Consider the following 27,304-nt stretch of genomic DNA (forward strand, 5'->3'; position numbering starts at 1 on the left):
GTCCAGCGCCAAGTACAGCCAGAGGCTGAAGAGGCCTCGCAGAGCACCTAGCATCCTCTACGCCAGCCCTGGGGTATAGTTTTGGTCGGGTATCCCACTGTGCCCCTCAGCTTGCCCACCCAGGCCTACGTTCCTCCTAGTTTGTCCCGAGAGGCCCGGTTCTGTGTCCCTTTGGGCCCAAGGGCTGGCAGTGGGTGGGCCTGCTATCAAGAGCGGCGGGAAAATAGGAAGGAAAGAGGGAGAGGGGACAGAAAGAGGGGTGGTGTTTCCCTTGGATTCCTCATCGCCCCTGGATGGACCCGCGATGCTTCCTGCCATCCAAGGTCCAGTATCCCCAGTCCAGGCTCCGGCGTGCCCTCACCACTGCGCCTCCACGAGGATTTGGCCCGCAGGTCAGGGAGTCCCCGCGGCACATCCCCACCCCAGCTCCAGGACAGAGTGGGAGAAGCCACGCTCCAGCCAGGAGCACCGTGGAGCCAGCTCCCTGTTGCAGCCTCCCCCAGTTAATCCTGCTCGATCTCCAGTCCCGAGCGCGGGGACACTGGGCCGGGGTGGGGAGGGGACCGTCACAGCTCTGGCGGGTAGCAGACTCTTCCCACGCAACCCCCCGCCCCCCGCCCCAGGCCAGTGGACAAGTCTCCGGGACCGATCTTTCAGGAGCGATGTGCCAACCACAGGTGGTCCGGGGTCTGCGGGACCTGGGGGCTCTGTGGACCTTCTCCTCCGAGCAGGGACTTCGCCGGGGCAGCCGGAGCGCCCAGTTCAGAGGGGCGCGTTCCGCGGCGCCTCCCCGGCCCGGCCCCCACGGGGAACTTTTCTCCCTCCGCAACTTGGCCGCGGGGCCCCGTGCGCCCCCGGGGTTCCCCGGCCTGAAGCCTGGAATGGAGGCGGCCCCGAAGCCTAGCCTCCGGGGGAGGACCAACGGGCTCGCAGCTTCAGACGCCGAGTAACTCCCCCGCCCTCTCCGGGCGGCCAGACGCCCTGGGCGGCGCCGGCCTCCGGGTGGGGATGTTCCCGACGCGCAACGCGGGCTCCGCGCGGCGACCCGGGACCTCCCTGCGTCCTCTCCCGGCGGCCGCTGGAGGGGCGCGGGGCGCTCGCACACCGGCGGCCCGGCCCAGCCGCGACTGCCCTGGTTCTCCAGCGCGAGGATCTCTCGGTCCCGGGCCGAGCAGCGGGGGCTCGGTCCCGGCGCTGCCGAGAAGCCTCGGTTCTTAACTTTCGTCGGAAACCGGCCGCGGGGCAGGGGAGAGGGGACGCGCGCCTCCGCCCCGCGCCTGGCCCGGCCCCGCCCGCCCCGCGCGCCGGGCAAGCCCCCGCGCTCCTCCCACCCCCGGCTCTCTCCCGCCTCCGGGGATAGTCACCAGCAGCCGCCTGGCGCTCGCTTCCGCCGGCCCGGGACGCGCAGCGCCCCGCGTTCCTAGAGCCGCCGGGGACCAGGGCGGTGACCGCGGAGCGCGTCCCGAGTCCCCGTCGCCCTGCCCCGCTCCCCGGCCGACGGCATGGTGCTGCTGGCCGGGCCCGGGCCGGAGGGCGGCGGGGCGCTCTGCGTGTCTTCGCAGCCGCCGTCCCCCCCGCGGGAGGCGAAGGCCCGGGAAGACCCCGCTGACTACGAGGAGTACGAGGACTTCTCGCGCCTGCCCGACACCCGCAGCATTGCCTCGGACGACTCCTTCTACCCTTCCCTCAGCCGAGAGGAGTGCGGCGCCGGGAGCGCGGAGAGCGTCTCGGAGGCAGTCTCCGAGGGCGTCCCGGAGGCGGCGACCCTCCTGCGCGCCGCCTGCGCCAACGACGTGGGGCTGCTGAAGGCGCTGGTGCGGCGGGGTCCGCGCGCGGAGGAGGTGCAGGAGACCGACCCTAACGGCCGGGTAAGCGGGCGTCTCCGCAGGTTCGGGTCTCCTTCATCGTCCCCCCCACCCCATTCCCCGCACCACGCGGATCCCCACTCTGCCCTGGTCCCGCGTGGACTTGGCCACTGTAAAGAGCGCCCGTTCCTCGCTCTCGGGGCGAGAGGCGCGTGGAGCCCTGGGTGGTCTGCCCGTCCTAGGTGGGGGCGGGGGAGTGCGATTCGTCCGAGGGCACATCCCCGCGGGCGCCGCACCCCTCCCGCGTCCTCACAGGACCAGGCGGGCTCCCTTTCCCCGCCCCGAGGTCCCCTGGGCCCTGACTGCCCCCGGGGCTGGCGCCGGCTGCGGGTCGGAAGCCTCTCGTTGGCCTCTTTCACCTGGGTCCCCTCTGACCGTCCGTTTCCTCGCCTGGAGGGACCACCCCTTCCTCCCAGCGCCCCCGGAGCGATCTCCGAATTGGTGTCCCCAGGGTCACTACCACCAGCCAGGGCCATCTCCCGACCTCGCCCTCCCCCCTCTCCCTCTTCCCCCTCCCCGCCTGGGGACCGCAGCACCGGGGCTGGCACCCAAGGGGTAGGGCAGGCGGGGGTGGGGGTGGGGAGAGAGGCACTGGGTATCTATCCGTTAGTAAGGTTAAGACTCAGCGCTCGCAAGAAACGTTTCGAAAAGGAAAGAAAAAGTTGGCTTGCACAGACTTGGAAGACTGGCTCGCCAAACACCACCCACCGAGCACTAGGAGGGAAAACCCACAGGGTGACCTCCGTGGCCACGTGCCCGCCTGTCGGTGCTGTGTGGACACGCCGCGGTTTCCCGGGCTGGTCACACTCCCAGGTCCCGGGGGTTGGCCGGAGTCAGCCTAGCACGGATCAGGAATGCAAGTGCTTGAGCTCAGGAGCCACAGCTCAGAGGAGATAGGCGCGCTTTTACCCCAGTGCCTTTGGTTTATCTCCGGAGCCGGGAGTGTGATGGGAGGGGGAGGGAGGGAGGTTTGTCTCCTGTGGTCTGGGCAGAGCTTTAGCAGGAGGAGCTGGGAGTGTCACATGTAGGTGTCCAGACCAGCTTGTTGTAACGTGTCAGACAAGCTGGCCCCAAGTCTCCTAGGGCTGCAGAGGCTAAGGTGGGCCCTGCGGGCAGCATCGCGTGGGTCCTGCGGGGACACTGGGCAGTCCCACACCCTAGCCCTCCCTCTGCCCTCGCTGGCAGTGCCTGGGGTTTTGAGCTTCTTTCTCCAGCTCTACTTTCACTTTTTCAAAGTGAGTTTTCACATGCAGATGTTATAGCAAAGACTTCTTTCCTGAAGCCCACCAGGATCGATCGGAGAGTAGGTCTCTCCCATGTGCTGGGCAGCCCTGGGTCTCCAGTGGGCTCTGAGGGGTGGGGGGAAGGGGCACTGGCAGCGCCTGATTCGCCTAGTCCCCACCCTGGGGCTCCACTGGGCTCAGATTTATTATGTTCGCTTTTGGGGTAAAAAAATAAAAGTTTGAAAACAGCTGCCTCAGAGCCAAGTGAGAATAATGGAAACCACTCCCAGAGGGCTTGGGTCTCTCAGACCCAGTTTCTGGGCAACTTTTGAAAGCCCCTCCATCTGCACAGAGTGAGGAGAGGGCAGTGGGATGGAGAGGCTGGCTCAGCCTCTGTTTTCTCCTTGTAAATACTAGTAGGTCCTGGGGCTGTGAGCATGAGATGCCCTAACACAGCACTCGGCGTGGCCCTTGTTCACCTTCACTGACCTGCCTTCTCCTTGCTCTGAAAAGTGCATCCTCCCCTCTTTTTGTCTTCTGCCAGGCAAAGCTTGTGCTCTTGGCTTTTCCCTGGGTCGAGAGCCCTTTGTTTCTCTGCATTGTATCCCCTCCTCTCTGCTCCCCACCAAATCCAGGTGGAGAAATGACATATGGCCCGCCACCCACATGACTATGGGGGTCTTCTATCTCCTGGTCAGAAGGAGCAAGTCCTGTGTTCTGTGCTCTGAGCAGGGCAGGGGAGAGCTTCCGATCTTCCCGTGACTTCTAGGTGCTATTGCCCAAACAGTCTCCGACTTCCTGAAAAACTGAGAGAATAAAATGTCCCATGTGCAAACGCACAACCCTGTGGCCCATGGAGTGGAGTCACTGCGCAGGGGTTCACTACAGACTGACTGTGTGCAAGGCACACATGTTAGGTACTCTAGGAGACTCAAAGATGAACCAGTCTCTGCCTTTGAGAGTCAACCTTTTAGATAGGGAGAGAAGAGCTCAGAGAGCTCCTCCGTGCTTAGAGACAAACCTCCCTGCCCCCTGAGATAAACCAAAGGCACAGGGTCTCACCAGTTTCTAAGTAAAAGCACCTGTCTTCTGTCAGCTGTGCCCAGCCCAGAGGCAGGATGGGAAAAGGTAGGAGGGACAAGTGTCTTGGATGCAGGGAGCTGAGAACATTCTGGAAGCCTTGTGAGGGGAGACGTTTGGAGGCAATGGCAGGCAGGGGCAGTGTGGTTGGTCGTGGTGTGGCACAGAGCGGGGAATGTGGGAGCTTAAGCTGGGGGGCTGACCGGGGCCAGGTGATGAGGGGCCAGTCTAGAATAGCTGGCTAAGAAATAGGAAATTGGAAACAAACTGGTTGCAGGCACGGGAGTGTCCAACCTTGGGGCCACACGTGAGGCTCACGCACTGCCTTCAGGTTCTTATGGGAGGCTCACCTTCTTAAGGAGGTCTTTCCTCTTACTCTATCTAAGCCAGTAGCACCTGGAGCTGGGAGAGGGCCACCCAGAGTTCCAAGGTGGTTATTTGAGATATTAGGTGGCATTTAAGTAAAGATATAGAGACGAAATCTGGGGGAGAGGGACTGGCAAATGCGAAGGCCCTGAGGCAAGAGCCCTTTGGGCCTGGTCTACACCTGACCAGGGTTAGTGACAGTAAAAACCTCACAGAAAGCCCTAGAGCAGCGGTTCTCAACCTTGGCTGCACATTAGAATCACCTGGGAATCTTTTTAAAATCCTGATTTCTGGGCCTCATCCCCCGGAAATTCTGTTTCTTTGTTATGGGGTGAGGCCACAACATTAGTAACAAAGAAACAGAATTTCCGGAGGATGAGGCCCAGAAATCAGGATTTTAAAAAGATTCCCAGGTGATTCTAATGTGCAGCCAAGGTTGAGAACCGCTGCTCTAGGGCTTTGGTGGAGTAGAGGGGTTGTTAATTGCATTAATACGGAATTTACAGCTCACAGGTGCAGCCCACAGCCAGCTTCCTGGAGGAAAAATGTCTCTAAAGCAGTGGTTCTCAACCTTGGCTGCACATTAGAATCACCTGGGAATCTTTTTTAAAATCCTGATTTCTGGGCCTCATCCTCTGGAAATTCTGTTTCTTTGTTACTAATGTTGTGGCCTCACCCCATAACAAAGAAACAGAATTTCCAGAGGATGAGGCCCAGGAATCAGGATTTTAAAAAGATTCCCAGGTGATTCTAATGTGCAGCCAAGGTTGAGAACCACTGCTCTAAAGGCTTTGGAAGGTTTTCTGAGCCGTGTTTGTGGAGCTGCTGGTCTCTGGTAGTTAAGAAGGGAGCTCTGCCTTATTGGACAGATGTTTCATTGGATTTAAGTAACTAAGGGTCGCATGTGTTTTGCTTAAGAATATATGTTCTTTCCTGGCTTCTGAGATTGGGAGAATACTGGCTGTGGCTCAGCACACAATTTTGCTTCTAGAATATTTATTGCTCTAAAAGGATTGCATAATTTAAGATGCAACATGTAAATATTTGTGCAATAATTCTCTAGTAGCAGTCAAAGTGTGCTCTCGCTGTCTTTTAGATTTATGGTTGTTTTGTTCCCTTGGAGGTAGGGACAATGAAAGCTGCCATGATTCTTTTTCTTAATTCTTCTATTCTACTTATTATCTCCAGAGGCTCACCTTTACGGTGACGGCTCTGGAGACAGCACTGCAGCCAAGGGAAGCGTGTGTGCTGTCTTCACTCGGGAAGGAATGTCAGAAAGCTCTTGAACCAAAATAGGCAATTATGCTATGTTGAGAACATTGCACTCCTTTCTTGATGTCATTCTTCTCAGGCATGCTTAGGTTCCAGGGTCTCCGTGACACTTTTCATATGTCCCTCCACCCGTTTGCTCTATCAACTAGCTCATCACACACCGAATATGGGGGTGTCTCCCTTCACACTTAAAGGGTTTCCATGCTTTGTTGATTTGTAGTGGTGATCGGGACCTTTATCTTGACAGACACATTTGGTTGTTGTTGGTGTTTTGAAGGCGACAGAAGATGTAGAAACTTTGGATTCGCCTTTCCCTAAAATGAGAACCAAGTTGTTTAGAGTTCACACCTGGTCCTCCTGCATTTTCTAGGCCTCGGTCTTGATGGCCTGCATGTGCACTGGTGAGCAGACACAGTGAGGCCTCCAATGCATATGCTGAGGGCCATCAATCACAGAGAAAGGGGGTGAGAAGGAAGAAGGGGGCCCCAGGGGCTGGTGCAGAAAAGTGTGTCAGCTGAAGTGAGCCTGGAAAACCTGGGCTCGGTGGGCAGGCTGACAGATGTCTGCCTCTTCCTCCTCCACTGACCATGGCTGGGGGTGCTCTGGGCGTGGTAGCAGTGGAAAGGCCCTTGTGCATGTGTGTATGTGTGTGTGCGCTTTTAAAGGACTTATTTTTTTTTTTTTTAAGCAGTTTTAGGTTCACAGAAAAATTGAGGGGAAAGTACACAGATTTCCTATATACCCTGCCCCCACACCTAGACAACCTCTCCCATTCTCAACATCCCCACCGGTGGTACATTTGAATCTACATTGACCTGTCATTATCAACCAAAGTCCATAGTTTGCATTGTGGCTCACTCTTGGTGTTGTATATTCCATGGGTTTGGACAACTGTATAATCTATATTTATCATTATACTAGAGGCCTGATGCACGAAGTTCGTGCAAGAGTAGGCCTTCCTTCCCCTGGCTGCTGGCACAGCTTCCCTCAGGCATCTGGGACCCAGGCTTCCCTTGCAGCATCGGCCGGAAGGTTGTCAGGAAGGACATCTGGCCTAATTAGCTTGTTAAACTTTTATTATTATAGATCATAAAAAGTATCCCATGTGTTTTCATATAAGTCTATCAGTTATCTATGGCCACAGCAATGCTGCATAACAAGTAACTGAAACCTCACTGATGCATACAGCAGTAAACATTTTTCTGAGTTAAGCGTGGCCCAGCTCAGCTGACCCTGCTGGACTTGCATTCAGCTGGGGTCAGCTGCGGATGGCAGGACCAGGAAGGGCTTGGCTGGGGTCACTGTTCCATGTGGCCACTCATCCTCCAGCAGCCTGGCCTGGGCTCATTCTCCATGGCAGGCTCTGGGTTGCAAGACAACAAGTAGAGCCAATAAGGTTCAGTGTCACTTCTGCTGAAGCAAGTCACAAAGCCAAGCCAGATTTATCCTGGTAAGTGTGAATTAGCTTTTGTTTGTATAGGATGTTATTCAATAACCATGTGTTTATTTATTCATTTTAAACTTATTTTTATTAAGGAAAATGTTAGATAGATACTGGAATGAGTAGGGGGCACCAAGATCCTCCCTGTCCCAATCATCCGGCATCAACAAGCAGCTGCTCCCACTGGCCTGTTTTAATTTTGACGGGAAGGTTACACTAAACGCTGCTTTTTGTGTGTTCGTGTGGATGAAGGTTTCAGACGTTTGGAAGGACCACGGTCACTGGATTTTGGAGCTGGGAGGGGTTTTCGGGATCACTGGCCCCATCATTTTGTAGTTGAAGAAAGTGGGGCTCAGAGTCTCAGGAGAGCTGTGTTCTAGAACATGATGCTGCTTTAAACCCACATGGGTCTCTCCCAGGGGCTTCTGAGTTTTTCACCTTTGCCGCCTCGATACACCTGAGAAATGGGCTAGCTAGCTATTCGGTGGGGTGTTTGGGGCGATTTTGAACATCCAATTTCCTTTCCATCTTATACTTGTAAAGGAGAGGTGTTTAGATTTTATAAAAATCTAAAACAATAATAGGTTATATGAACTTTTCTGGACTCTCAGTTATTCATCTAACATTCCTAGCAATATAATATGCAGGCTATTATTCAAAACTATTTTGAATGATAACTTCTGGTAGATAGGGCTACAATATAGGAAAAGCTGCAAGTGTTATTTAACTGATTGTAAATGATTAAAATTCAAACCTTCTTATCAGAGACTTAGGTCAGTAACTCTTTAATAGTTACAGGATAAGGCAGATTTTCTCTTTCTTCCTGAGTCTGTCATGATAACTTTTATTTTTCTAGGACACTGTCCCATTTTTTTCTAAGTTTTAAAGGTTAATAGATGGAATTTTTATAGTTCTGTTTTTCAGTGTCTGCTATAACTATATTATATTCTGTTTTTTGAAATTGTGCTGTTTTTCTTTTGTGACAAATATTGTAAAAAATATCCATTTTATTCAATTTTTGCCTTAGGTCTGTTTCTTTCTAACCTATGTCATCAATTTATGCCTTTTTATTATTATGTGTGTTCAAAGAGGTTAGATTTTACAAAAAAATTAAAAAAATTTTTTTTTATTAATTTCAGAAAGAAAAGGAGAGGGAGAGAGAGATAGAAACATCAATGATGAGAGAAAATCATTGATTGGATGCCTACTGCATGCTCACCCACTGGGGATTGAGACCACAATATGGGCATGGTTCGATGGGAAATCGAACCATGACCTCCTGCTTCATAGGTTGGTGCTCAACCCCTGAGCCACACCAGCGAGGCACAATGAGGTTAGATTTTAAGATGAAGTAGGATATTAAGAATCCTTGATGTCACTCAGTGTGTGTGTACATAACAAATTTGAAAGAAGCTATTTTTAAATGGTATTCCTGAATTTGAAAGGGAGTTGAAGGTAGATTTTACTTATTTCTACTAAATCAGAGATACAGAAATTAGGGTAGATATGAAATCCCAAGTGATGGTTAGGTTGAAGGCAAAATTGGATTGGGGTGGTGGGATTTGAGAGCAATTTCAAAGTAGCATAAAAACAAATGTATGCTTCCAAAGGCATATTGTGTCAGCTCTGAATATTCAGATCCCAAGTTGGCATGTGATGGCATGAAGAACTGAGCATTTGTCTCTGGCCTCTGATTCTGAGATGTAACTCTTGAATGAGAGGCCACACCTGGTGAGGGACTGGCCAGCTGAGAAGCGTAGGCAGGGGATGTGGAGGGAGGCTGTTGAAGAGGCAGAAGCAGTGCTCATGGGAGGTGCCCAGTAAAGGGCATTAAATACATTTACGGTAGCACATTTTCTGAGACAAGGGAGGGTACATGAAGTTGGTTTAAAAATAGAGGAAGACAAGAGAATTAAGCTGAGTGAAAAAAGTGCACTTTGAAGGATTATATACTGTATGATTCCATTTGGTAACATTCTTGAAATGATGCAATTGTAGAGATGGAGAACAAATTAGAGGTTGCCTAGGTTAAGGCTTTGGGGAGAGAAGGGGTATTAGTTACACTAATAGGATAGCTGGAAAGGAGGGGGCGGAACAGCCCTAAATCTAGATTATGGAGGTGGTTCAGGGAGTTATACCTGGGTTAAAATGGCATAGATCTGTGTGCGTATTGGGCGCGTGCACACACACACACACAGATAACTTCTGAACAGGCTCTGGACCACAGAAATGTCCATTTCATGGTGGTGCTCTTGTGCTGTTAATTATGCAAGACGCTGGCATTGGGGAGGATGGCTGAAGGAGGCAACTTTTCATTGGTTGCTTCTTGTATGTGCCCTGACCAGGGATGGAACTGGCAACCTTGGTGTATCAGGACTATGCTCTAACACAGTGATGGCAAACCTGTGACATGCGAACTCATTTTTTTTGTTGATTTTTCTTTATTAAATGGCATTTAAATATATAAAATAAATATCAAAAATATAAGTCTTTGTTTTACTATGGTTGCAAATATCAAAAAATTTCTATATGTGACACGGCACCAGAGTTAAGTTAGGTCTTTTCAAAATGCTGACACGTTGAGCTCAAAAGGTTCTCCATTACTGCTCTAACCAACTGAGCTACCTGGCCAGGGTGGAAGGTAACTCTTAAGAATGGTTAAGATGGTAAATTGGATGTTATATGTATTTTACCACAATAAAAATATTGGAGGGCATTACCTTTTATCTGTAGCCTTACCATCATGAATAGATCCCTTTTTAGAAACTAAAGCAGGATCAGACCTGGTTAATATGTGGGACTGGGGTCTGCTGGGAATATTGGCTATCTGCACCCTTGCTACTCAGCATTACCCAGGAGCTCTCCCCAAATGCAGGATCCCACGCTCCTCCCTAGGCAGACTAGACCAGAATCAGCAAGCAACGCAGGGTCTGAGGTGATGGGCATGCATACTTGTTAGAAGAGCTCCAGAATGTTTCTTAGAATAGAAAACAGGTTTGGTAGCCAAAGATGACAGGCTTAGGCTGGTTACATGATCCTGGACAAGCCACATGATCTTTTGATCCACAGTTTCCTCTAGATTCCTATCTAGAAAACGGACATGCTAATTAGGAGGATAACAATACCTCACAGCAGCTCCAGGCAGAATAAATTAGTAACTTGTTTATATAGTATGGGCCATGGCAAGGGCACTCAATGAGTGGAGCTGTTGTGTCTATGGATGAATTAATTTCGAGATGGTTTTCCAGTACTGCTCTTTCCATTTCAAGGGAAAAGGGAAAAGGTGGAAACCAACGTTTAACCAAAGAGGTTATGCACAGGAAAACGTCATGTCCCCTTGGTGAAGACCCTTTTGTAACCATTAAAATGGGTTAGAGGTTAGATCTCATGCTAAGTGTATAGACTACAATGAAAGTGGCCATGGGTGCCATGGCTGCAAATGAAGCCAGGGAGTTAGGCGCCGGGGAGGGACCGAGAAGGGTGCAGGGGCCACATCTTGGTGCATCCTGGGAGCACCTTTGCTTACCGTGGGTGGAGGCCAGGATGCCGCCTTAGGAATGGAAGCAGTCTGAGGCCTGGAGGAGAATGAGAAAGGTCCAGACTCTGGAATGATGAGGAGAGAGAGCATGCCAAGGAGGGGAAGGATGGCCCTCAGGCCAGGGATCATCACAAGCCTTTTTCCTTACGTCTTTTTTCTTTCTTCAACATTTCCCATGGGTACAAGTTAGTGCAAAGAGCCCTGGCGTCGGAGCCCCGGGTCGCTCTGGGACTCTCAGGGACTGGTCTGTCACGTGCTCTGCTGTAAAGGAGCGGTGCGGTGGGTTCCCCATTTCCTATTTCTTCTTGGCATTGTCGGGCCAGGCATTCCGAAGGGCCTGGCCCTGCCACTCGCGTCAGGAAGATCAGCCTGTACGCCTTCCTTCTAATCCTTCCTTCCAGCTGTGGTATTTGAAAGCACCAGGGACAAGAGGCATGTGCTAAAAATAGCGGCGGTGACATAGCTCCTGGGGGTGTTTTGCAGGCGCTGGGAGTTAGGCTGTTTTCGTTGGTGTTAGATAATGGGAGGGTTTCTGTGAAGTGAATCCGTGTACAGCAGGGCACAGTCGGACGGGGCTGAAGAGACTTCGAGGCCAGGTTTCTGCATCGTGGAGTCCCTTTGTTACCTGGAGACGGTCTCCCTGTTCTGACCATCATGCTTCAGAGGTTCCTCATTGTTGGGGGATCTGTTTCATCCTCAGTGGAAAGGGACATAAGAGGCACCATGGGACAGAGGAACAAGTGACTGTCGTGTCTTGTCACCCACACATCCTCCTCTGTTGGAGGGTGGGCTGCGAAAGGCCACCTCTGAGGCCCCCGGGCTCACGTTCATGCGCTATGGTGGGTGGGGAGGCAGGCACGTATTGGCCTTCGAGGGGCATCCACGTTCTCCGGCCCGCCCAGGACTGAGAGTCCCGCATCGGGGGAAACCCCTGTGCAGACCAGGGTGGTTGGCCACCCTACCTATGAAGGCAGCTTCTGTGTTGGGACCACACACCAAGTGTCCCCTTAGTGAAGTTGGAAGACCCACAGGCCACAGATTCCTCCGTCAGCGGAAGGTGGAAGCCCTGTTCTGGAGGAAAGCTGTTGCGTTGTATCATCTGGGGGCATATCCCCTGGGACAGAAGTATAGGCCGTGGTCGCTTAGAATGGACTCTTTTATCACATGCAAGAGCCCTCACTCATCACTCGGACAGACACAGGACAGACACCTCTGGCAGGGAGGGGTGGAGACAGGAGAGCACTTGCTCAGGGAGGGTTGGAAACAGGGGTTAAGTCTTCACTGCTATACATGAAAAGTGGAATAAATACAGTTCTTTAAAAATTTCAGTTATTAAAATGCACCAGGGAAGCTATGGTAAATTTGTTTTTAATAGAAATCATTAAAACTTTTTCTTCGGTGTAAACAAATCTAAATCCATTGGGTTGGTTTAGAATGAGGCACAAGTGTATTGAGTTAATTAAAAAACAACAACACCCTATCTCATTTGTTAAAGGCAGTGACTTACAGTGACTCCACTAACAATTTTATTGGATCCAAAAATACTTAAGATACTATTAACTTAAAAAAATTCCTAATGTTAATTCAATGAAAATAACTGAAAACTTATCAACCTTTTCCTTTCCTTTTCTTTCTTTTCTTTTTGCATCTGGCAAATTTATCTACCAGTTTGCAAATGGCTTGATTTTTGAGAGTTTTTAGAAATACATAGAAGCTGTGTTTTCTTATCAATAACATGAGTACTTGAGAAAAATGTCTCTGTAGAAGGGAAAAAGGCTTTTTTCCTCCAAAGAATGGATCTCCTGAATGTTTGCTATTAAAACATATGTTAGTCCTTTCGGGCTGCTATGGCAGAACACCAGGCACTGGGTGGCTTATGAATAAAAGGCATTTACTTCCCCTAGTTCTGAGGGTTGAGAAGTCTAAGATAAGGGCACTGGAGGTCCCTTGTCTGGTGAGAGCCAGCTTCCTGGTTCATAGATGGTCATCTTCTCTCAATGTCTTCATGTGACAAAGAATTTTAAGCCTTAAAGTTCTAAGCGATGGGAAATGCCTCAAATGCAAAGTGAAAGGAAGTAATTTGAAAGGAAAAGTAGTCCCATCACGGGGCTCTACCTCCACCACCAATCAGCCTCAAGGCCCCACCTCCTAACATCATCACACTGGGGTTAGGATTTCAACATGTGCATTTTGGGGGTGGAGGTGGAGGGGGGGGCCACAAACATTCAATCCATAGCAAAACAATGTCAAATGCTGAAGGAATAAAAAAATTATGTATTTGAAATACCTTTGTATTTGCAGAAGAGGCATATATAATTTTTCAGTATTTAAATAGAACTACATGTGCATGACTTTCACTAAAAAAAAATCCCAAGATCTCTACCTGGTAATTTGGATGCATTCACATATAAATGATCTCCATCTCTAAAAATATGGAATTCTACTGTTCTGTGATTTAAAAATGTCTAAATGAGTAAAATTAAATAATTAAAGTAAAGTAGTCATAGGATGCCTAGAAATAGAAAAAAAACGTTTTTAAAGAAAGCTAATTTAAGCCTTTAATGTTCTACAAGTGACAGGAATACCCCAAATACAAAGCAAAAGGAACTCATTTGAAAGGGAAAGTAAAAAAAAAAACTTTTGAAAACAGCTATTTTGATATATAATTTACATACTATAGCATTCACCCATTTGAAGTGCACAATTCAGTGGTTTTTGGCATCACAGATCGGTGCGTGCATCAGCACAGCCAATTTTAGAACGTTTTCATGGCCCCAGAAAGAAGCCTTGTAGTTGTCAGCTACCCCCCTCCCCCCAGCCTCTCAGGCCCTGAACAACCACGAATCTACGTTAGTTACATGATTTGTAACAGGATTTTTATGAAAGAAGCACTAGATCTCTCTAACTTTATGTCAACCTCTCTTTTTTAAATATGTTTTTTATTGATTTTTTACAGAGAGGAAGGGAGAAGGATAGAGAGTTAGAAACATTGATGAGAGAGAAACATCTATCAGCTGCCTCCTGCGCACCCCCTACTGGGGATGTGCCCACAAAAGGTACAACATGCCCTTGACTGGAATCAAACCGGGACCCTTTAGTCCACAGGCCGATGCTCTATCCCAGTGATGGCGAACCTTTTGAACTCGGCGTGTCAGCATTTTGGAAAACCCTAATTTAACTCTGGTGCCATGTCACATATAGAAATTTTTTGATATTTGCAACCATAGTAAAACAAAGATTTATATTTTTTGATATTTATTTTATACATTTAAATGCCATTTAACAAAGAAAAATCAACCAAAAAAAAATAAATTCGCTTGTCACCTCTGACACGCGTGTCGTAGGTTTGCCATCACTGCTCTATCCACTGAGCCAAACCGGTTAGGGCCATGTCAACCTCTCTTACATTTTACTCCATAAATAAATAAATGCAACATTCACTTCACCCCAGGGAGTGTTGGCCATATGCAAGATAGAGTCACGCATGCCAGTTCTACCTGAAAGAAATTTCCTATAAATTTAAGGAGTTAAGTCAGGGGTCCTCAGACTTTTTAAACAGGGGGCCAGTTCACTGTCCCTCAGACTGTTGGAGGGCCGGACTATAGTTTTAAAAAAAAAATGAACAAATTCCTATGCACACTGCACATATCTTATTTTGAAGTAAAAAAACAAATGGGAACAAATACAATATTTGTAATTGTATGTGGCCCGTGGGCCGTAGTTTGAGGACCCCTGAGTTAAGTTTTTAAAATAGCGTGTGAAGCTCCAAGCCCTGGCCTGTTTCACCTTGAGTGCTGGGCGCGGGGGGTACATGGGAACTTACCCTAGGGCCTAGACCTTGAATCCAAAACCCTGGGGTGGGGTCGGCACTCTGTTCAACACACCCAGCAGGGGTTCCGATGCAGCTCACCTTTGAGAACCTCCGGTGGACTGCATTTACATCTTTTGGTTAACAGTTCAGCTCAACTGGGTAGGTTTTCCCTTCCTCCTAGGAGTCCAGCTTTCTATTTTGAAGAGAAGGTGGAGGTCAGCGTCCTCCAGCTTGTTTGACCCCTTGCTCTATTCCAGCTCTTGCCTGTGTTTTGGGAGTGGGGGTGGGCAGCTGTGTTGGGAGCAGGCCTGGCTGGTTTTGCCCTTGATTGGGTCTTGGGCAGGGGGCTTGGGAAGTGCCCAGTAAAGGCTCTATATGTCCGTGTCTTCTGTTGCTCTGTCTCCCTGGAGAACCCTGACTCACATACTCCCTTGGGAATATCACCTGCTGGCAGAGCCCCGAAGCTGGTACAGCTGATGCCAGCGCTTGGCCATGAACCACTTTCCTGAACCTGCCTTCGAGGTCAAGTGCAGGATTTCCCCTGCTAACCACCCAGCCTGTCATACTTTACATGTTAGAAGCATAGCTCATCACTCCCCGCTCCCACACACTTTTTGGCATTGTCTCTGGCACCTCCAGGGCCTGCTCAGAGGGCGTGCAACCTGTGCAGTCCCTGGGCCCTGTGCTTAAAAGCACCAGCCAGTGGTGTGAAGCTCTGCTGTTGCTTCCTTGAGATGAAGGATTTTGAACTGGGGGCCTGCACTTTCATTTTGCACAGGGGCTGCAAATCACATGGCCGATCCCATGCCTCTAGTTGCCTCTATTTGCAACCCTGGAGTCGGCCCAGCCTCCCTCCTCTCCATTCAGCTACTTTCCAAGCACTGGACAGTCTCCGGTGATGGCCCTCACTTTTCACTGGGGTCTCACTGCCTCTCTAATTTGGGGCACTGAGATATCTCACTTAAACAGACGCTGTACTTCCTTTCTGGTTTCCACATTCCAGACTATTCTGCTACCACTTCTGCATTATTTTCATGTGTGTGGTTTGTATTACAACAGTATCATCTTCGAAAACTGTTCTTTCCAGGCCCCCACTATGGTTCTCCAAATACCTAACTTACCACTCTTTCCTCAGCGTCGCAGAAGCCAGGTGATCTGCTGTCCCCACAGCCTTGGCAGGTCCTTATTCTCTCTGGAATACCCCCCCCCCCCCCCCCCCCCCCCCCCCCGTGCCCCGCGCCCCGCTGTCTACTGCAAGCCTGTCTCAGATGTCACCTTCCTTGTGGACTTCTCCCGGGCTCCTCTCTGCATGTCTTCAGACGATTAAGTAAAACATGTAAAGTCCTCAGCAAGTGAGGGGTGTTCAGTGCTGAGGAGCAAAGGTAAAGCTGGCCAGGCAGGTGGTGCCAGTGTTGGGCTGAGGTGGAAATGTCCCCTCCTGGCTGAGGAGAGCCTTTGCTGTGGAGGCAGGAGGAAGTGAAAGTCTTGTTTTGCCCAGCGGCTGTCCAGGGGGAGAGCAGTCCAGACTGAGCAGCAAGAACAAAAGGCGGAGAGGTGGGAGTGCCTGGAATGTTCTGGAACAGCCAGGAGGCCAGAGGGACTAGAGCAGAGTGAAGGGAGGGAGCTGGCAGGAGAAGAGGTCAGAAGTGTCAATCACTTAAAGAGAGAGGAACAGACTTGGGAAGAAAGAAGGACCCAGTTCCACTCAGAAGTGAACGTTTCAGTGAGGTCTCGAAATTGGGTGCTCTTCCAAGCAGGCAGGTGTTTAAGGCCAGAGGGTCTTAAGGACTGGCTGTGGTGAGCTCCTTCGCCTCTTTTATTCTACTTCATCGGACTAGTGCTTTTTCAGTATCCATGTAGCTAAACCATCAAGTATTTCATGGATACATAGAGTGTTCGCAACTGAGGTTCCCCCACATTGCTCTTGGTTGACAGGTCCATATTTGGGGTGCTCATCTAGTGTCCTTAAGCGTAGACCTGAAGTCAGGTCTAAGTGTTTTAGACCTGACTTCAAGCAGGGGTGCTCATTTCCATTTGATGTGGGTGATTTCAGAATGTGATTATGTGAGTCTACGGCACGGGAGGCTTTGTTCCAACGAAAGGGAACCCCGAGAGAAACCCCCAAACCAGAAAGCACTCCCTGGGCTGCTTGTAGCTTCCTCTGTCAGCCCCATGGTGTGGCTTCCCAGAGGTGGCCTGCCTAACAGATGTGTGGGGTGTCCCCAGAGAAGAGGAAGTGCTAGTCTGTGACATTTGATTTGGGTTTCCATGTGGTGTTGAGAGTACCACGTGGGACACTCACAAAGCAGAGCCATGCTTCTGGGGTCAGATACTTGACTGTACCTGTGAGCTTCATGGCTATGGACCCTCCCCTCCTACCTCACCTGGAACAGATGCCCCCATCCAGCGACTCTTCCCAGATCTTTACTGATGGCTTCTCCATGCCTGGCTCCTGCAGGAGAACTAGGGGGCAAGCCCTGAGGCTCTGTCTGCAAGGAACTCACAGATGGCAGCACAGGCTGTGGTAAAGACCCTGAATTCTGGGTCATGAGAGTTACCCCATCAGCTCTGTACCGTGCCATGTGGAGTAGAGTTTCTTTCTTTTATCACCTATATATATAAAAGCCAAGCGACCAGAACGACCAGAACAACTGGAACAACTGGTCGCTATGACACACACTATGGCCAGCCAACCACCGAAGGGGGGGCGGCCCCTTCCCCCAGCTGGCCCTGCCCCTGATTGGCCCCCCAAACCCCGATTAGGGGTGGGGTGGGCTGGCTGGCCAGCCCCACTCCAATTGGCCCCCATGGTCGGGGGAGGGGGGGGTGGCCGGACCCCACCCGTGCATGAATTCATGCACTGGGTCTCTAGTGTGACAATAAGAAGTACAGAAACGCAATCCTCTATGAGGGACAAAGGGCTGGTGCTGGTGTCCTAGCCAGCGGCTCTTTACCAGGTTGGAAATCATTGTTTGAATCTGATTCACTAAAAATACAGTGTGTGTGTGGGGGGGAAAGTGGGGGGGCTGTAACTCACTATGTATGTGTATATGTCTCTGTGTGTATGTGTGTTTAGTACCTTCTCTCTTTTCCATACTGTTCATAAAAACATTTAGGCCAACAGAACAGTTCTCCTCTTCAGTTTTGTCACGCTTAATTTTTCTTGTGCATTATCTTTTTTTTTTTTATATATATTTTATTGATTTTTTACAGAGAGGAAGGGAGAGGGATAGAGAGTTAGAAACATCGATGAGAGAGAAACATCGATCAGCTGCCTCCTACACACCCCCTACTGGGGATGTGCCCGCAACCAAGGTACATGCCCTTGACTGGAATCGAACCTGGGACCCTTCAGTCCACAGGCCGACGCTCTATCCACCGAGCCAAACCGGTCAGGGCTCTTGTGCATTATCTTAATGCATAATTCAGGGAATGGTTATTAGTTCCCTGTAGTCAGAGGAGATTCAAATGGAGAAATATCTTTTCAGTGCAAATGTGGCCCTTTTCCAATACATTTACATGTCCCAGGTCATCACTCATTTGCTTCTCAGCTTTTAACTTAACAGCAGTGCCAACGTGGGCCTTGCGCAGTGCCTGTCCATTATCAGGGCATTATTCCTGTTTCCTGTTTCAGCAGTGGCCTGTGGTCTGCTGAGAGGGTGAGGGGGGGGGGGGGGGCGGGGGGGGGCGGGGGGGGGTCTTTTCTTGCTGAATGTCGAGAGGCAATGAATTTGGGGGATGTGACGTTTTCACTGGAGCAGAATGTTTCTGGTTGGAGTGATTTGTAAGCATCCTTCTGGACAGAGCTCGATGTTCCCTGTGCACAATCATACCACCCTCCTTTGCTCTCCATTGAACAATAATATCCAGCAGATATTCTTTTCTTGCTTCCACTAGAAATATTTATGAGTTTTATTTTTTAATGGAAAAATGGACAACAAATGGAGAGAAAGGTATTTAACTGCAATAAAATGGCCCCATGTGGCCCTGCCTTGTGAAAAAAAAAAAAAGAGAGACACATTTAGGAAAATTAATAATAAAAAAAAGAACCAAGTTCAAAGAAGGAAATAAACACAAGACACCTACACTGTTGGTAACTGGAGATTAACATTTGATGTGATCTGTCACTCTGTTTACCTATTTCTGAAATTGGTCCTGTAAATAGAGTTTGGATTCTGCCTCTTTTTTTTTCCCACTTATAAGCATACTTTGAGCTCATTTCTGTGTTTAGAGTCTTGATTTTCCAAACCCATTTCTGTACACATCATCGTTTATTTAATAATTTGCTGGACATTTTGGTTGTGCCTGAAATTTTGCTATAGACATACTGCCCTGATGAATGGTGCCCTGGTTTATCAGAACATTTAGGTTAATTCTTAGAAGGTATATTATTGAATTTAAGAGTATGAGCCTTTTAAAGGCCATCTTGCTTTCTTGGAGGATTGTACTAATTTCTCTCTCCATCAGCAGGCTATGAAATTGCCTGTTTTGCTGTATCCTCATCACACTGTACATTAATTATTGAAAATATTAAAATGGCTTTGTTGGTCTTTGAAACATTAAAAGCCATGCATGCTTACTGTAATATACTCAGTTAACATAGAAGGGTAAAATGCCAAAGATAAAAATCACCTGTATTAGAGATCATTAATTTTTTTTAGGTATAACTTCAGAGTTCTTTGATATAATATGTATGTGTAATTGCCTTTTTCCTTCACAACTTATTGAGGACATTTTTTCCACATCAGCAAATACACATCATTATTTTGAATTATTTCAATATACTCTATTTTATGGATATTTTATTTAACTTATGATTTATTGGTAGGCACTGAGGTTATTTCTAGTTTATGGATAACACAGCAATTTACATATATCTTTGCATATTGACCTAATTATTAGGAAATTGTTGGGTCTCGAGTTTGGATCCATGCAGTGAGTCCTATTATTTTCACAAAAAAATTCTGCTTCTCCCTAGAACAGGAGTAGGTTTTCTCTCCATAGCATGACACTTAGCTATTCCCCTATTCTCTGTCAAAGTCAGTACGAGAAGTGACGTATGTAACGTTGCCTATGCTTTAAGCCCCAGCATGTGATTTTCCATACCCTCTTTTCCCTCTGCGATGAGACTCACAATATTCCAGGTAGAGGTTCCTCCATCAACCTGAGTCCGAGAGGGAAAACAACATGGAAAAGACCTGCAGCCCACCTGCAGTGGACGTGTCATGTGAGCAAGTAGACATTTATGATAAGCCATTGGGGATTGCTTGTTACTGCTGCAAAAACTAACTTATCCTGCCTGACATGATACATAGCAAATAATGCTCTAGGAAGAGTGAACCTACTCATGCTCACTAGCAAGGTATTAGAGTGCCTTACTTCCACACTTTGCCAATATTAGCTATTGTATATGAAAAGTTAAGGTAGTTCTAGATCAGTGATGGCGAACCTATGACATGCGTGTCAGAGGTGACACGCGAACTCATTTTTTTGGGTTGATTTTTCTTTGTTAAATGGCATTTAAATAGATAAAATAAATATCAAAAATATAAGTCTTTGTTTTACTATGGTTGCAAATATCAAAAAATTTCTATATGTGACACGGCACCAGAGTTAAGTTAGGGTTTTTCAAAACGCTGACACGCCGAGCTCAAAAGGTTCGCCATCACTGTTCTAGATGGTGCTGTCTTCTTCCAGAGAGGACTTAATTGGCTTCTGGCAGGCAGTTGGGCAGATAATAGTGGGTAGACTGTAGTCTCTGTACAGTCCGGTCTCTTTCTGCCTTACTCGTAGGAGCTAGCCCTTTGGATTCCCTATAGAAATGTGGCATGTTTAATAGGCCTTGGCAGGCCACAAAATTCAATTTGTCTCCTTAATCCTGAGACTGTGATAGACTCTACTGATGCCTCTGACCTTTATCTACTTGGCTTCTCAGTCTTTCAGCAGATACCACGAGGAGGAAAGTGATGAGACTAGAGGCTCATCTCAGGGCTTTTACCTTCTTTCTAGCACATCGGGCCTGCAAATCCTGGTTATCTCAGAAATATTGTGCCTCCAAATAGCTTAATAAAAAATCATTGTCTTCCTTGCTCCCAGTGGAAGAGTACATGTGATTGAAGCTGAAAGTGAAAGTTACTATCATTTGTCTTTTTACTTTGTTTATACTATTGTTTTGCTGAGAAGGTATAGATTTTTGTAGAGTCAGATTTATCTTTTTCTTTATGGTTTCTAGCTTTGCTATCGGGCTTCAAAATGCTTATTAAAAGCCAAGTTTATAGAAATAATCATCTAAATTTTCTTCCAGTGTTTTAATGGCTGTATATTTAATGATTCATTTTGGCATAAGACATGAGGTAAAGATCCAACCTTACTTTTTCCCATATGGCTAAGGCATTTGTCCAACACCAGTAACTGAGTAATCCATCTTTTGTGAATATCTGTTTATAATAGATACTAGAGGCCCGGTGCACAAAATTTGTGCAAGGAGCTTGGCCCTCGCAGCCGCAGCTTCATCTGGAAGGTCGTCTGGAAGTCGTTTGGCCATCGGTCTAATTAGCATATTACACTTTTATTATTATAGATTATAATCTTTTATAAAAATATAATCTTTTTTGTTAAACACATGGTGTCTCATTAATATTTTAATTTTCACTACTTTGCTTCCTAGTGAAGCTATATACATTTCACATATATTTATTGATTCTTTGTTTTTCTTCTTTAATTTATCTGATTTTATCCATTTAAAAAATTGTGGCTGTGTATCTATGCTAATATATAACATTATTGTTGGTATTTAAATAATCCCGTGTATATATCATTTCTTTTTCACATTTGTTGTTTCAATGCCTTATTGTTTTGTGTTGTTCTCAGCTTATCAGTAGTGATGCTATAGAATAGAAATGCCTGTGGCACTCACCTGGGCCTGTACTACCTATGGTGAGCCCTGGCCAGAGCCAGTGTTGTGGTTGGACTGGCCCTATGGTTCTTACTATAATTACAAGATGCACCTCAGCAACAACTATCAGGGAACTTTGGAAAAACAAGATTTATTACTCACAGATTCTGGAAAGTACACTTCATACCTGGGGCTACACAGCGGAAGTTGGGGAGAGAGAGACAGGGAGAGGGAAAGAAAGAAAACTTGGGGGTTCTGTAATGATGCCCACGTAGAGCTTGACTTTATCTTTTTTTTTTTAATTCTAACAGTTGAAAACAAGTAACACTTATATCACTATCACAATGTAATTAATGTTAGTCAAAGAATCAACTAGTGTGCTAGGACTACCTTTTTCCCTGCAGTAGCACATTTAAAAACATTAGGGCATATAGTCACTCTTTTCTTTTTTTGTAAAGCTTTAGCTATTAGCCCATTATGCTCTTAAAAAAAGACAAAAAGGACTGGTTGCTGGAGGCAAAGACCAGCAGTTAGTTAACATATAAATATGAGAAGTCCTTAGAAGGCTAATGGACTTTGATATTCAGCAAGGGCTGAGAATCAGCATTGTATTACCTTGCTGCTGGCTGAATGGCTGAAGGCAATCCCCTAACCTGATAATCCTTTATTGTTTACCAAACCTTACCATTGATATGTCTGTTTGGTTTGCTAAAGGGCAAATGTGTATTCTAATAAATAAAAAGCTTTGGGTCCGGAGATTAGGGGAACCTCTCCTGCTAGAGAGTAAGGTCTCCTCCTGGCTTCCCCCATGCCTTCTAAATTTCTATTTCTTGTTTAGTATATCCATTCGTGCGCAGCCCCTTCTCCAGATCCTGAATCATCGCTGCAAAAGGATGCAGCACTGGTCTTAGCTTTTATAGCTCTACTGTTGAAATTTGAACATGGCACAGGCCTTACTTTGCTCTGGACATCACTTCACATATTAAAACTTTGCAGGCAGGGACATCTCTGTACTTTCTGCTCCATTGCTTTTTTTCTGTGAACCTAACGCTGCACTGAACAAAAAGTCTTATTAAAACAACAACAACGCAATTTTGCAGTTGGATGTTTGGAGCTTTTGATCAACTTACAATCTACTAATTTTGGAAAGACCCAAGAGGTACGTTGCCTCTACATAACATACCTGAAACCAGAATGAGTTAGAGGCAGCACAGAGCAGTAGCTATTCATTAGTCTGTGACTACATGTGTAGTACGTGCCATGCACATCTTCCTGTGGGCAAATAATTCTTGTGAATGTAAAAATCTCTTTAATTGGACATTAGGGGCTTGGAGTAGGTGAGTGAACTAAATGCCAACGATCCCTGATCAGAACTAGTGTTTTAGAGAACTAGTGTTTATGATGGGTTCTCCCTGTTACAAAGGTGGATGCTCTTTGACGGTGTTAGTTGCTCAGATGTTTTTTCTTTTGCATTTGCATTTAGTTATTTTGAAGGAACAGCATTTATAGCACAGGGCTCTGTTTGTGGATTATTCATTCTGTCCACTTCCCTAACCAGATGTATTTTTCCATTTATTAAAAGTTGAGGTTATGGGTGGCCGAAGGAATAAAAGGTAAGCAAATTAGCAGGCATTTTGAGTATTTTAGTGCACGGTACTGTTGGATCTTATTTTTGCATATGCATCAAACAGTACTTGCTACTGACACAATAGGTGTCAATGACATGATGCCCACTGAGGCTAGGACAGGGGCAGGGGGCAACTGTGGGCTTTCTTCCAAAGGGTAACTAGGGAGTTGCAGGAAGGGACATTTTTAATCAGAAAGGACACATGAGTATGGAGGATGGAGGGGAGTCAGGCCAAGAGGCAGGTGATCTGATGTGGGCTTTTGCTGCTATTGCAGGTGAGTGAGGGCCAGACCCAAGGGTGACATCCTGAGCAGGAGAGGAAGGAGAAGGGCAGTTGGTGGAGATGCCTGGAGGACATGGGGCGAGAGTGGTGCTGGGATGTGGATATGTTAGTTTCCAAGGCTTAATAACAAATTAGCACAGACTTGGTGACTTCAACAATAGAAGTTTATCCTGTCACAGTTCCAAAGGCCGGAAATTCAAAATCAAGGCGAAAGCAGGCTTGTCTCCCTCCAAAGACCCTGGGGGAGGATCCTTCCTCTGCTTTCAGCCTCTGGCAGCCCAGGTGTTCTTGGTTTGTGGCTGCATCAGTCTCTGCCTCCATCAGTATATGGCCTCCCCCTTTTGTGCGACTGTATCTCAAATCTCCAAGATGACCTCATCTCAAGATCCTTAACTTAATATTTCTGCAAAGACTGTTTCCAAATAGGGTCACATTCACAAGTACCAGGGGATTGGGACTTGGACATATCTTTTTGGGGGGGACACAATTCAACCCACAGCAGGTAGTAAGTAGGTAGGTGAGGGAGAGAGGGCTGTGGCTGAGACACCTGAGTGGAGGGATCCTTCTTCTCAGAAGAGGCCCTGTGTAGCTTTTGGAGATGAAACTAATCCTTAGAAGTTCATCATTGCCTGCGATGCCATCTCTCTGGGCTCATCCCTGCATCCCAACTGGACATTTTGTCTTGCCTTCTAGTCACCACCATCTGGGTGATTCTGCCTCTGGAAATCTCTGGCCATTGTCCATTTTTTGCTGACCTAATGGATGGGCAGATGTGGCAGGATGAACTGAGGAGGGAGGCAGAGGAGCATGCTGGGGCAGGAGAGGCCCTCCCCCCAATTCTGTTGCTCAGTCAAAAGAAATTGATTGCATTCACTGACTCATGGAAGAGTTCAAGGAGATCTTGTCTTGCATGTGCCTGGGGGATAGACTGCCTTTGGCTGAAGTAAGGCGAACTGTTCCTAGCCAGAAAAAAACAAACCCAAACAAAATAGCCCAACGACTTAAATACATACCAGTACCCTTTAAAATGAACTGTACTTTCCACTTGAGCCTCTGGTTCAAGTTGAATCTGTCTCGTGTGTGCCGGTGATTCTTCTTTTAATTGGTTTAGGTTTCTGGGCCTTCGTTTGTTTACCAAGAGGACTGGATTTTCTTGCTGTGTTTCTTTCCTTGGCGGATGACTTTGCTACAGGCCCATGTCAGAAGTCAATTGCCTCTTTTGACTTCACCCTGCATGCCCTCGGGTCTATTCTGCTGAGCTATTTCTGGGCACCACTTGTTCAGTGGTGTTATCTCTGCCCAGTGACTGATCTGACCAGAGCCTTCTAATTGGTTTCCCACCTCTGGCCTGCTCTTTCCACACCCTTCACATCACTATCAATGCCTTGTTGCTTTTTAACCACATTTTATGGTAATAGTAATTTATTGCACTATAATTTACATATAGTAAAGTGCACACATTCTAAAAGAACAGCTGGAGGAGTTTTGAGAAATTCATGCTATTGTGCAGTCATCTCCTGCTCAAGATATAGAGCATTTTCATCCCCATGGTGAGTTTCCTCCTTCTCCTTTCCACCTAGTCCCTGCCCATCAGAGGCAGCGCTGCTCAGATTTCTATGCCCACGGCTTTGGGACTTTGGTGGAGGCACACAATGCATGCTCTGTGCCTGACTTCTTTCATGTGATGTAATGGTTTCGAGATTCACCCATGTTATGTGTGTATCACTAAGTTGCTTTTTTTCATTTTTAACAGCTTTATTGAGGTATAATTCTAATGTCATATAATCTTTCCACTTAAGGTATAGAACTAAATGGTTTTGGGCATATTTCATTATGAATTTTTAATGTGGTAAAATATATATAAACAAAAGTTCCCATTGTAACCAGCATAAATTCAGTGGCATGCATGACATCCACAATGTGGTACAAACATCCCTGCTGTCTAGTTCTCAAACTTTTTCACCATCCTAACAGCCTGTAACTGTTAAGCAATAACTTCCCATTCCCTCCTCTCTGTAGAGCCAGTAACCTCTAACCTACTTTCGGTCTCTATGCATCTGCCTATTCTAGATATTTCTCATAAGTGGAATCATACACTATTGACCTTTTGTGTCTGGCTTCCTCACATAGCATAATGCCTTCAAGGTTCATCCATGTTGTAGCATGTGCCAGAATCTCATTCTTTAATTTAAAGGAATAATATTCTATTGTATGCATATACCCCATTTTGTTTATCCATTCATCTGTTGATGGATACTTTGGTTTATTCTACCTTTTGGCTATTAGGAATAATGCTGCTACACATGGGCGTGCAAATATCTGTTCAAGTCCCTGCTTTAAATTGCTTTGGGTATATACCTATCCTATATAATAATAGACAAACATGCAAATTACCTGTCCCTCTGCTATGCTGAAGCCATGCCCACCAGCCAATCCAAGTGACTATACAAATTATCCGACAAAGATGGCAGTTAATTTGCATACGCAGGTGTCAAGCACCCCAGGAGGCGATGGTGGCCGTGGCTGCGGGCTTCTGGGACTTTCGCTGGCCCTGGGAGGCAAGGCCATAGCCACGCCTGTGGGCTCCTGGGACTTTCGTTAACCATCACTCCGCGACAAAGATGGTGGCACCCATAGTGGCCGGGGCGGGACACTGGTGGTATTGCCCCTGCAACGAGAGCCCAGTGTCTGGCCTGGCTGCGTGAAGGGAGGGGAGGGGAGGGGCCTCAGGCCAGAGTCTGCAGCGAGAGATGCTGGGCTCACGGGCGACATGAGCCCAGAGCCCAACGTCTGCACCCCCAGACGCACGGAGGAAAGGGAGGGCAGGGGCCTTGGGCTGGAGCCCATGGCGAGGGATGCTGGGCTCGCTGCAATGCCAGCCTAGAGTCTGCACCGAAGGAGGGGAGGGGAGGGGCCTGGGGCCAGAGTCCCTGGCAAGGAATGCTGGGCTCATGGCGACACGTTCAGCTTTAGAAGTTATTTACTAACCATGAGTAAGTAAATAACTTCTAAAGCTGAACATGTGTGCTTGGCCAGGTAAAGAGAGGGGAGGGCAGGGGCGAGGGATGCTGGCATCGTTGCAGGCCAGGCTGAGGGGACACCCCCCCCCCCCATGCACGAATTTTGTTCATTGGGCTACTAGTTAGTGGTATATTGCTGCATCATATGGTAATTTTATGTTTAGCTTTTTGAGGAACCACCAGAATGTTTTCCATGGTGGTTGTACCATTTTACATCCTCACTGGCAAGGCCTAGGGTTCCAATTTCTCCACGTCCTTGCCAACACTTTAATTTCTGTTTTTTAAAAATATCCTCACTGGAGGATATGTTTATTGATTTTTTTGCAACCCTGGTATGTGTGCCCCAACTGGGGATCAAATCTGCAACCCCTTTGTTATCATCATAATTAACTAGTTTATTAATATTAATATTAGGAAGAGAGCAAAGGGGAGGTCAGACATTATAAGCATGGTCATCTGGGCAGCTTCACCAGGAAGCTACAGCTTCATGCTCCCCAGGGAACCTCGAATTCATTCCCTGCAGATCACTGGGGGAATGGATCAAACAAAGAATGATGGGCACATGTGCAGTGGAGTCAGGGTGACTTAGGGGAGGTGCTTGCCTGTCAGAGTAGCCTGGAGACAATGGATTGGCTGGGGGGTGGACCCCATCAGAAGCGTGCAAAATCTTGGAAAGTTGATTGGAAAGTTGAGGAAACTCCTGGTTAAAATCCCCAAAGACTTCTCTCTCTCTCTCTCTCTCTTTCTCCCCCCCCCCCCCCCTTTGCTTGTGTGCTCTCTTGCTCTCTCTGCTCCGTGACCTGCACTCACCATGCGTTCCCCTGTTCTCCCTCCATAGCATGTGGCCTTAAGCAGCCGCATGGCCCATGGCCGGGTGGACCCC

General features: G+C 47.7%; 1 protein-coding gene across 1 annotated transcript in view; it reads left to right on the forward strand.

The window, feature by feature from the left end:
* Positions 1-1,440: 1,440 nt before the first annotated feature.
* ANKRD33B (ankyrin repeat domain 33B) overlaps positions 1,441-27,304 on the forward strand; it is a 65,422-nt gene continuing 39,558 nt past the window's right edge. Inside the window, exon 1 of the mRNA XM_070411897.1 lies at positions 1,441-1,868. Coding sequence (XP_070267998.1) covers positions 1,503-1,868 — 366 coding nt within the window. The 5' untranslated portion in view covers positions 1,441-1,502. The remainder of the gene's footprint in view (positions 1,869-27,304) is intronic.

This window comes from Myotis yumanensis, unplaced genomic scaffold (assembly GCF_028538775.1).
Source record: "Myotis yumanensis isolate MYYU_CA2020_CCGP unplaced genomic scaffold, mMyoYum1.0.hap1 SCAF_4, whole genome shotgun sequence".
In the NCBI taxonomy this organism is placed as follows: domain Eukaryota; kingdom Metazoa; phylum Chordata; class Mammalia; order Chiroptera; family Vespertilionidae; genus Myotis; species Myotis yumanensis.